Source organism: Procambarus clarkii, chromosome 1 (genome assembly GCF_040958095.1).
Source record: "Procambarus clarkii isolate CNS0578487 chromosome 1, FALCON_Pclarkii_2.0, whole genome shotgun sequence".
Classification (NCBI taxonomy): Eukaryota; Metazoa; Arthropoda; class Malacostraca; order Decapoda; family Cambaridae; genus Procambarus; species Procambarus clarkii.
This window is the reverse complement of record NC_091150.1, coordinates 23,640,777-23,652,601: the sequence shown is the minus strand read 5'-3', so window position 1 is coordinate 23,652,601 and position 11,825 is coordinate 23,640,777. Positions and strand designations below refer to the sequence as shown.

Genomic DNA, 11,825 nt, shown 5'->3' with positions numbered 1-11,825 from the left:
TCGTTAGTGCTTTTTTTGGGGTCTGAAGCCATATTGACAAGAGCTAAGTATATTGTGTTTGGCTAGATAAATGTAACATTAGTTTACTAAATACATTAGTAAACTGGGGATATTTGGCCAAGACTAATTCTGGCAGCAGATCATTTTGAATAAAATATTTACTGAACCCTAAAATTCATTTAGCTAAGAACAAGTCAGTAATTACAAGAATGTAAGAACTTTTGTATATATAAATAATTATGAGGAGGTATCTAGGTATTTGTATATCATATTAATTATGAGAATTATGAGGATTAATAATTATAATTATGAGGACTTGCCCGAAACGCTGCGCGTGCTAGTGGCTTTACAAGACTGTAATTACCATATTATGTATCCTCACATTCCCAATGTACATTCTTGTATATGCATAAATAAAATAAAATAAAATAAAAGGAGAAAGCAGCAAGGCGCGCACCATGTTCCAAATTTGAAGGCTGTGCATCTGATATATATTTAATATTTATCTGTTTTACGTTTATTTTTTAAACATATTAAATTATATACCATTATAATACACATAGAAAAACTCGCGGATTTCTGAGAAATAAATAATAGGTTATGTTATGTCAAATCAATATTAGCAGATGCGGCAGAGAGTTAGTAAACAAGGTGGCGGCGGGAGGCGGACGAGGCGGTGTTCACAGCTGGGATTATCTCCACCATCCTCACTCGTGGCGGACTCCTGCCCTCTGCTGCCCCTCGGTGAGTGTCTCCATAACCCCCGACTGGTCGCCAACACGCCCGCCACACCAGACTTGAATGGAAAAATTTGGTCGTGTTGAGCAGCTTGGGTTTGCGTCGTCGTAATTGTTGGTGGCGGCGGGCAAGAGGCGGCACGACTTAAATGGTCGCCGCACGACCGACGCGTTGTGGTGGCCCCTGTGGTGGCCCCTGTGGTGGCCCCTGTGGTGGCCCCCGTGGTGGAGTGCAGGGGAGGTGAGGGCCCGGCGCCACACCTGCCGTAGCGGGCCCTGCCATGGCGGCGCCACACACTACCCCTACACCATGATCCTGCCGGGGGTTAGACGCTGATACCTGGTTGATGGGGTTGTGGGAGTTGTTCTACTCCCCAAGCCCGGCCCGAGGCAAGGCTCGACTTGTGAGAGTTTGGTCCACCAGGCTGTTGCTTGGAGCGGCCCGCAGGCCAGGCTTGACTTGTGAGAGTTTGGTCCACCAGGCTGTTGCTGGGAGCGGCCCGCAGGCCAGGCTGGACTTGTGAGAGTTTGGTCCACCAGGCTGTTGCTTGGAGCGGCCCGCAGGCCAGGCTCGACTTGTGAGAGTTTGGTCCACCAGGCTGTTGCTTGGAGCGGCCCGCAGGCCAGGCTTGACTTGTGAGAGTTTGGTCCACCAGGCTGTTGCTTGGAGCGGCCCGCAGGCCAGGCTTGACTTGTGAGAGTTTGGTCCACCAGGCTGTTGCTGGGAGCGGCCCGCAGGCCAGGCTTGACTTGAGAGAGTTTGGTCCACCAGGCTGTTGCTTGGAGCGGCCCGCAGGCCAGGCTTGACTTGTGAGAGTTTGGTCCACCAGGCTGTTGCTTGGAGCGGCCCGCAGGCCAGGCTTGACTTGTGAGAGTTTGGTCCACCAGGCTGTTGCTTGGAGCGGCCCGCAGGCCAGGCTCGACTTGTGAGAGTTTGGTCCACCAGGCTGTTGCTGGGAGCGGCCCGCAGGCCAGGCTTGACTTGTGAGAGTTTGGTCCACCAGGCTGTTGCTTGGAGCGGCCTGCAGGCCAGGCTTGACTTGTGAGAGTTTGGTCCACCAGGCTGTTGCTTGGAGCGGCCCGCAGGCCCACATACCTACCACAGCCCGGTTGGTCCGGCACTCCTTGGAGGAAACTATCTAGTTTTCTCTTGAAGATGTCCACGGTTGTTCCGGCAATATTTCTGATGCTCGCTGGTAGGACGTTGAACAACCGCGGACCTCTGATGTTTATACAGTGTTCTCTGATTGTGCCTATGGCACCTCTGCTCTTCACTGGACCTCTGATGTTTATACAGTGTTCTCTGATTGTGCCTATGGCACCTCGGCTCTTCACTGGTTCTATTCTGCATTTTCTTCCATATCGTTCACTCCAGTATGTTGTTATTTTACTGTGTAGATTAGGGATCTGGTCCTCCAGTATGGTCCACGTGTATATTATTTGATATCTCTCGTCTCCTTTCTAGTGAGTACCTTACCTTGAGGTTACCTTGAGGTGCTTCTGGGGCTTAGCGTCCCCGCGGCCCGGTCGTCGACCAGGCCTCCTGGTTGCTGGACTGATCAACCAGGCTGTTGGACGCGGCTGCTCGCAGCCTGACGTATGAATCAATATTCGAGGTTGAGCAGCAGCAGCACACGTGCCCAGTGTGGGTATGGTCACTTCAGACACCAGATGATTCAACGAGGCTCGCTTTTGGTTTGTTAAAACCGTATATATTACACTAGGCTGTTTTGGGCTCGGTTAGGTTTGGGTTGAGGTTGGTTAGGTTAAGTAGGTTTCAAAACCCGCTGGTGAATCGTCTTTGTGTACGATGTGACTTGTATCCGCCCAATGTACCCATACCCACGCACCATGACCCTGGACCCTTACCTGGGCACCATGCCCTGAACCATACACATTGATTGATTGGGCACCAATCCTTAACTGTAGTCCCTGTTCACCCAGCAGTGAATGGGTACCTGATTATTAAATAGTTTGGCGAGTCGTATTCCGAGGAAAATTAGAATGTCTGAAACGCAGTGTGTGTTAGTGGTTGTATGAGAATGTAAGAACTCTTGTATATATATATAAATATAAAAATAAGATAACAAATAGTTTAACAACTGGGTACCCGTTCACTGCTGGGTGAACTGAGGCTACAGCTAAGGACTGGTGCTTAGTCAATCCTCTTAGGCCTTACACGAACCCAGGCCAAATTGCTCGCGAAGTGCGAGGCGAGTGTGTTACCAGTGCATCTTGGGGACTGCAATCACAATGGCACGTCTGTAATTATTTGGCAAGGCATGGAAATTGTTGTTGTCAGTTGATCTAAGGGCAGTGACTAAAACCAGTTGGACGTGATACACTTGAGGGCAAGGGTTGGGTGTTGGGTTTATAACATTAGCTTATAGTTGTTGCTCTTGAAGTTAGGCAATTTCTGTCATTGTCCTGGTGGTACATTTTTAGTTGATTGGATATATTTAGCAATATACTACATATAAAATATCAACCAGCTTTGGCTCTTTGATGTTTTAGATGAAGTGAGGGATCTCCAAATGTATGCTAGATATATATATATCTGGGCTTGGTGCGGAGTGTTTGGGAATGCTGTCTATGGCTACTTCCAAGTCCAATGGGTTTAAGGTGACATCTGATATATGGTTCAATGTTGGTGGCACATTCATAAAGAATTACTTTGAATCATTGATCATCAGTGTGTTCAAGGAGTTCCCTGAACACACAATTTTACTGTTACCTTGTGGTTACCTTTCCCGCCAGCCGCACTAGACATTTTTTGTTTTATTATTGTTGTATTCTCCTGGGCAGCGTTCAGCTGCGTCACACGATATTTGGGACCATTCGAAACCGTTGAGAGGAAAACAGAAGTTGCAAAGGGAAGGATAAAGTTGAAAAGTTTATAATTCTCCTTGATTTTGAGGATCATTGTCCCTGCGGCCCGGTCTCTGACCAGGCCTTCTGGTTACTGGACTGGTCAACCAGGATGTTGGACGTGGCTGCTTGCAGCCTGATGAATGTATCACAGCCTGGTTGATTCTGTGGAATTGTTTATCAAGTTCTCTCTTGGACTCTTTGAGGGGGGTCGGCCAGTTATGTCCCTTATGTGTGGCGGAAGCGTGTTGAACAGTCTCGGGCCTCTGATGTTGATAGTTCTCTCTCGGAGTACCTATAGCACCTCTTTACAACGTGGGTATTCTGCACATCCTGCCATGCCTCCTGGTCTCATGTTGTGTTATTTGTGTGGGCAGGTTTGGGACCAGCTGGCATTCAAAACTGACCTTGTCGAGCTCATATACTACAGTAATTTTAGGGTTAGACCAGGCTACCTTGAGGTTACCTTGAGGTGCTTCCGGGGCTTAGCGTCCCCGCGGCCCAGTCGTCGACCAGGCCTCCTGGTTGCCGGACTGATCAACCAGGCTGTTGGACGCGGCTGCTCGCAGCCTGACGTATGGGTCACAGCCTGGTTGATCAGGTATCAAATGTCAAGATGCAGGCTAGGTAATAAACAAAATTTAATTCTTTCGTTGATCAAGTAAACTATAATTCCACCAAGGTAAGTTTAATATAATATTGTTATTAAAATATATATACTGTATATTATATGAAGGTTCTTGCTCTAACCACATGAATTAATGTTGTTCGTGTAGTAGTACTGTATATGGAAATGTTAGTTGTTACAGAAACCCATTTTTTTTTTTTTACATTCCTCAAAAGAAATTTTACTAATTTATATATTTAGTTGATTCGAATTGAGGTCATTCCAATAAGATTCAGATTAGCAAACATTTACAATACAGTAATAAAATTAATTTCTGACAGAGAACAAAAATTGGATTATAATTTTGTGTAATAGTAATTTTTCATTTTTAATGACATTTAATTCTACTCTTACTAACATGTGCACATCTCTTGTAACAGGTCACATTTACTGTGCTAGCATTATTGAACTGATCAAAGCATTCTGGAGATAAAGCAGTTGCCCCCTAAATGTAAGCTTCTTTATATGATTTTTTTAATTGTACTTGATATTAAGTAAATTAAATTAGGGTTAGAATTTGTAAATTATAATATGAAACACTGATTCATGTACCATAATTTTAATATTAGTTTAGAAAATTGCATGGTAATGATAATACTTTTAATCATGTTGACCATTTTTGTGTGTATAGCATAAGAAGTTGACAGGTATTGATATTTTTCAGTAACAATGGAGCAGGAGGAACTGCAGTATGACGAAGGTGTGGACGCAGGCGAGGCCGGAGAGGAGAACTTTGTCGGTGGTGGCGAGGAGGACCATCAACTCAATGATACAGATCAGTCTATAGAAACAGAACTGGAGGCCATTAAAGGTATGGTTTTATTTTAATTTTTCTTTTCTTTGTAGAATTGATTTGGAATATAAAAAAGGAATTGTCCGTCTTATCACTGACTGGTCAGTCTTGCTTATATGAGACATTACTAAGAGTGCTAATTACTAATTACTAATTACTAATTTGGATTCTGGTAATCTGGATAAATTTTCATTCTTGACTTTTTAACACGAAGAGGAATTTGGGTTAAAACATTATGTGGACAGTGAAGCTTGACCAAATTAAAGTTCGGATGCTTGATATTTTAACTCGATTGTGATTTGGGTTTCGGAAACAATCCCATTATAGGCATTTAATATCTGGCCTCTCCCAGTCTCAATAGAGCCAGACAACATGTATAAGTGTTGATGCAACTGGTATTGATAGTGGGCAGGATGATGTTTTTCTGGACGGTGCTTGCCATCTGGTAACTGTTGGTGTGTCTCCACACCATACTTGGGTTTTCCCTTCACAGGTCTCCCTGACTTTGTTCTTTTGTTGCTTTTAACACTTTCGCGCTATCTGAACGCGCCGGCGCGTCCGGTTTCGTCTAACGTAAACGCATAGTGGACATAAAGTTATGTCAACTTTTAAAATATTTGTATAAAATTCAATTTTTATCCGATTTACTTTGGGTTTGTTTTAAACTGCGCGCTATGAGGCTCTCTTTCTCACCACTAGGCTGCATGGTACAATAAGTTCATGAAAGGTGTGGATAACTTCGATCAAATGGTATTTTGTCCCAAACGGGTTGCAGGTGGGTGACTTTAGCCGTTTATACTGGTAATGCTTCCCCCATATCATGTATTATATGCATATGTCTGTTTAGGGAATTTTATTCCGATCAATATACAACCAAAAATAACTGTGTGCATCAAGTATAAACTTGACAAACATAACAAAAGTAAAAACATTTCGTGTGTGTTTGACGCTCACTGATATGTTCCAGCGTTGTTTTATATTTGGCGCTATTCTAACTTACGCTTTGTTGATATTTTTTACCTATGGGCACATAGAACATTCTATTGCGAACACATTGACGCAAAAATGAATGACGTACATAGAAAATTAATGTCATGAGAGTGAAATAAGTATAAACTTTCAAAGCGCCGTGCGTCGTCCCGTCACCGATACCGGGTAACAATTTCACCAGTTCCCACACTCTTGCGGGCGGGCCGCAATCATTATTCTATGCTTATATTCATATCACCGTGTTGGGAATTTCATTGCGAATCCATTGATACCAAAATTAACGCTGTAGAACAAGTGTGGAGGTGATTACAATCCCTAGAGTAAAAACATTTTGTTGCTGATGGGCGCTCACGGCGAGTCATCTTCGTAGTTATTTATTTGGTGCTGGTATCCCTATACGTTTCGTGACTTTTTTTACTGATGTTCTTCTAGAGAATTTTATTGCGAACACGTTGGTACCAAAATGAAATACGTAGCATGAGAACTAAGGTCAGAAGAGTAAAAAGAGTATACACATTTTTGTTTTTACGCTTAAGCGATAAAAACGCAGCGCGCACATTCGGTTGGCTGAGTGACCTTTGCGGAGAGCGCGAAAGTGTTAAGTGACTGGCAATTAAGCTGGTAAGAAAATGTTGAAAATATATATATTTTAGTCTTAAGTAACTGCCAGACAAATCGGTGAATATTTATCTAAGAAGTGCAGAGTCAGCGTGTATTCTTTATGAAGTAAATAGATGCAGAAAATATACATACAGCATGTGATCACAACACATCAGACTGGCTTAGTGGTCCATAATCATACATGAAAATAAACTGAGATGTACAGTATATGAAATGTATATACTATATAATACTGTAACACTAAAAATAGAATGTTTTATTGTTCTAAGCAAATAAGAACATAAGAATAAAGGTAACTGCAGAAGTCCTATTGGTCATACAAGGAAGCTCTTATTTATAACCACCCAATCTCATTCATATAACCTATTGTCTAACCTATGCTTAAAACAATCAAAGGATCTTACTTTTATTACGTTACGCGGTAATTGGTTCCATAAATCAACAACCCTGTTACTGAACCAGTATTTACCCAAGTCTTTCCTAATTTTAAACTTATCCAATTTATACCCATTGTCTTGTGTTGATACCTTTAATACCCTATTAATATCCCCTTTGTTGTGTACATTCATCCACTTGTACACCTCTTATCATGTCACCCCTAATTCTTTGCCTTTCTAGAGAATGTAATTTAAGCTTTGTCAGTCTTTCTTCATATGACAGGTTTCTAATTTGGGGGGATTAATTTTGTCATCCTATTCTGGACGTGTTCTAATAAATTTCTATCCATTCTATAGTACGGTGACCAAAACTGCATAATCTAAATCAGAGCAAGATATAGCTGAAGAACAACACCTGGTGTCTTATTACTAATGCTTTGATTAATAAATCCCAAAGTCCTATTTGCCTTATTGCGAACATTTATGCATTGATTTTTTGGTTTTAAATTCTTGCTAATCATCTAAATCACTAAACTCCCAGATGATTCCTTTTGCCGGATTCCGAATCCAACTTCTTAATCTCAACACCATCTAGCTCGTATCTTTTAACTTTATCATCATTACCTAGTCTTGAAACCTTATATTTGTCAGCATTAAACTGCATCTGCCAATCTTTTGACCATTTTAAAACCATTTTAGATCGTCTTGAAGTGGTAATACTCGCCTAGTTGTGCTTGCGAATAGTTAAGCTCTGGTTCTTTGGTCCCGCCTCTCGACCATCAATCAATTGGTGTACAGGTCCCTGAGCCTACCGGGCTCTTTATCATATCTACACTTGAAACTGTGCATGGAGTCTGCCTCCACATCACTTCCTAATGCATTCCATTTGTCAACTACTCGACACTGAAAAAATACTTTCAAAAGTTGAATAAAAAAAAATTAAGATTTTTTTCAGTTGAGGCGCACTTGGGTATTGCATCATATAAACAGTAGTACAGCCCAGGGGCTAGAGAACAGATACAAAACAAAAGTGAATTTATAAAAGATTATGCATGATATAGATTGCAGAAAGCTGTAACTGCATGTATTGAATGTATTAGATGTTCTTCGTAATTTTTAATGTTACCATGATTTTTTCAAGTGCAATTATGCACTGAGCTGCCAATAATGTTATTTGTTGCACTGGGGCCAGATTCACGAAGCAGTTACGCAAGTACTTACGAACGTGTACATTTTTCCTCAATCTTTGACGGCTTTGGTTACATTTATTAAACACTTTACAAGCATGGAAACTTGCCAATCAACTGTTGTTATTGTTATCAACAGCCTCCTGGTGCTTCGGAGCTCATTAACTGTTTAATAATTGTAAACAAAGCCGCCAAAGATTGACGAAAGATGTACAGGTTTGTAAGTGTTTGTGTAACTACTTCGTGAATCTAGCCCCAGAGCATGTAGTATATAGGTACACATATATTCATATCACTAATATGTGCACAATATTGTATTAAAGTTTGTGAGGGTACCACCTCTGGTGCCAATGTGGGGACCCATAGCCTCGGAGAAGAAAATAAAAAGTATTCAGAGGAGACCTTGTGGTTTCTCACTGAACACTAATATTATCTTCTCCTACCACCCCCATTCTTTTGTATGTACACATATATATTTACTTTATTTGAACTTTGTTACAAAAAAGGAGTTACATATGGGTTACAAAGATGGTTGTCATAGGTTGTCGAGTTCCGTATTTGTATAATAACATACTGTGATTACACTATTTATATATTATGTATAACTATTTTATACATCATAATGAAGCAGTGAACAGTTGTGGCTGGTGTGGTAATCTTATAAGCCAAGCTCAGCATAGCCTCGCAAACTAGTCAATTGCGACCGGGGGAGCCGGTCGGCCGAGCAGACAGCACGCTGGACTTGTGATCCTGTGGTCCTGGGTTCGATCCCAGGCGCCGGCGAGAAACAATGGGCAGAGTTTCTTTCACCCTATGCCCCTGTTACCTAGCAGTAAATAGGTACCTGGGAGTTAGTCAGCTGTCACGGGCTGCTTCCTGGGGGTGAAGGCCTGGTCGAGGACCGGGCCACAGGGACACTAAAGCCCCGAAATCATCTCAAGATAGCCAATGGAACTTGACACGACAAAATACCTCTCAATTTCCTATGTACAGTTTGTGATAATTCTAGCTGCATTACCACTATTATTATCGGAGTCCTGGTCACTAAATCATGAATATGAATCTTTTCCATAAGTTTATTTTCTAAAGAAACGCAAGGTCCCATTTCATGATGCGTAAATGCACTAAACCGCGGTTGTGTGCTGTGGATGTATTTTGGCTGCCTTGTGCTGTGAGGATTGTAACTAGCATTGTGTTCACCTTGTTCATAGTTCATAGTCAGATCTTTTATAACTCATGTTTTGATAATCGCAGTTGGTTATTTCATTGCTGCATAGCGGTGCTGTGGGCATTTGCTGTGTAGCGGTGGGCACGCGCCGCGTGGAGGTGCTGTGGGCACGCGCCGCGTGGAGGTGCTGTGGGCACGCGCCGAGTGGCGGTGCTGTGGGCACGCGCCGAGTGGCGGTGCTGTGGGCACGCGCCGAGTGGCGGTGCTGTGGGCACGCGCCGAGTGGCGGTGCTGTGGGCACGCGCCGAGTGGCGGTGCTGTGGGCACGCGCCGCGTGGCGGTGCTGTGGGCAAAGTCAAATAGGGGGGGGAGGGGGTTCAATATGATTGAGATACCAAGTGGAGACCGTACACCCATACTGCACCTTATGTCTGTTCCTGACAGAGCTCAAAGAAAGGTTGTACAACCCACTCCTTGGCTGCTACTGTCTGGAAATGTTATCCAGAGATAGATTAAAACATTGAAAATTGCCAAAGTTATAATTTGGTAATTGCAGGTACAAACAATAACCTCATTGTTTAGATGAAAATTAAAATGAACTTCATTATATCATTAAAGATTGATCATAACCATAATTTACATAATATGTATAAAAGTTGGTGATAATAAGCCAAAATGATCACATGGGGTGAACCACGTTGCCCGGGTTGGGGGGGGGGGTCAGCGTGTGACGAAGGTCGCACGTTAGCACTTTCACTGCTTCAGCTTCTATCCATTGCCTCCTGTGTTCCCAAATTGCTAGTCCAAATTTATACTCAATTGTTAACTATTTTTTAGTGACGCTCATCTCGACATTAATACTTTTAATTAGCTGCGCAGTTTAGAGGTTAGTAGTTAAAGCAGTATTTAGGAAGATATTTTATATAAAAAAATCCATACCCATATTTGATGAAACTGTGATGATGGCTGTGATGAAACGACTACATTAAAGTTTATGTAATTTTCATTCTTTTTCCGCAGGGAATTGGGTTGTGTTAAATAGTGTTATTTAGTGAACAAATACACAAAGGCCTTGATGAGGGGTTTGAACTTACGCACATGCGTTAAAATGCTCTCACGTGCGTAGGTTCAAACCCTCGTCAAGGCCCTTGTGGATTTGTTCATTTGATCTATCACGCTATTGAGGTTTTTGTGTATATGCTATGTAGTACGGGACCCAAAATACTTGGGTCTTGTTGAGTTGGGATTATTTTGTTCATGTTTAGTCACCTATCTGATTGTTTTTCTATGTACAGAACATTTTATTTAAGATTAAAATACAATTTCAGCTCGAGTCAGAGAAATGGAAGAAGAAGCCGAGAAAATTCGCCAAATCCAGTCAGAAGTGGATAAACAAATGAGTTTGGGTTCACCTCCAGGCGCCGCAGGAGCAACATCGCCACTCAACATGTCTATAGAAGAAAAGATGGAAGTGGATGCTCGCTCTATATATGTTGGTAATGTAAGTGTATGGAAATGTTTGGCTTCAGATCATTGAATTATATGGATAAATAATGTTTTTTGGGAGTGGTCCGAGGTGGCTCCCTGTTGCTAGCTAATTTGTTAGCACTACACACAAGTTACGGCAGCCCTTGTGAGGCACTAAAAGCCTACTGGGTACTTGAAGCCAAAACCTGCACCTCTACGTCAGGGATTCTGGATCACCCTAAAGTCCTTGGTGATTCTGGATCACCAAGGAATATGCCACCAGAAATGTAGCATGAAACGGGAACTGACCATAGCAAGGCAAATTGAAATAACTTTGGAATGAAGCACACAATAGTTTGGTCATTCACCCGCTAGCTACAACAGGTTTTTTTTTTTTTTTTTTTTTTTTTTTTTTGAGATATATACAAGAGTTGTTACATTCTTGTACAGCCACTAGTACGCGTAGCGTTTCGGGCAAGTCCTTAATCCTATGGTCCCTGGAATACGATCCCCTGCCGCGAAGAATCGTTTTTTCATCCACGTACACATTTTACTGTTGCGTTAAACAGAGGCTACAGTTAAGGAATTGCGCCCAGTAAATCCTCCCCGGCCAGGATACGAACCCATGACATAGCGCTCGCGGAACGCCAGGCGAGTGTCTTACCACTACACCACGTGGTGTAGTGGACTGTACCACTACACCACGGAGTTCTCTGGAAGTGTTGGGCCATCCATTGGCTTCTATCTTCCTGGGGACCAAGTTTGTTCCAGGTTTTAGTATTTGTTTCAAGATGGGGTTTCTGTGTTTCACTAGTATGAGTTTTGATTACTGTTCACTTTTAATACTGATATACTTTTACTTATAATAATACTTTTAATACTGTTTTGTATTACTGCTTTGGGTTGCCATGAGAGCTACGCTCGTGGTGTCCCGTCTTCCCAGTACTGTC

The 11,825-nt window shown here is 42.4% G+C and overlaps 1 protein-coding gene across 2 annotated transcripts in view; it reads left to right on the top strand.

Moving 5' to 3' along the window:
- Positions 1-628: 628 nt before the first annotated feature.
- LOC123752506 (polyadenylate-binding protein 2-B) overlaps positions 629-11,825 on the top strand; it is a 28,252-nt gene continuing 17,055 nt past the window's right edge. For both annotated transcript variants that reach the window (XM_045734586.2, XM_069322733.1), the window contains exons 1-4: positions 629-744; positions 4,653-4,723; positions 4,937-5,083; positions 10,737-10,909. In XM_045734586.2, coding sequence (XP_045590542.1) covers positions 4,942-5,083; positions 10,737-10,909 — 315 coding nt within the window. In that variant the 5' untranslated portion in view covers positions 629-744; positions 4,653-4,723; positions 4,937-4,941. The remainder of the gene's footprint in view (positions 745-4,652; positions 4,724-4,936; positions 5,084-10,736; positions 10,910-11,825) is intronic.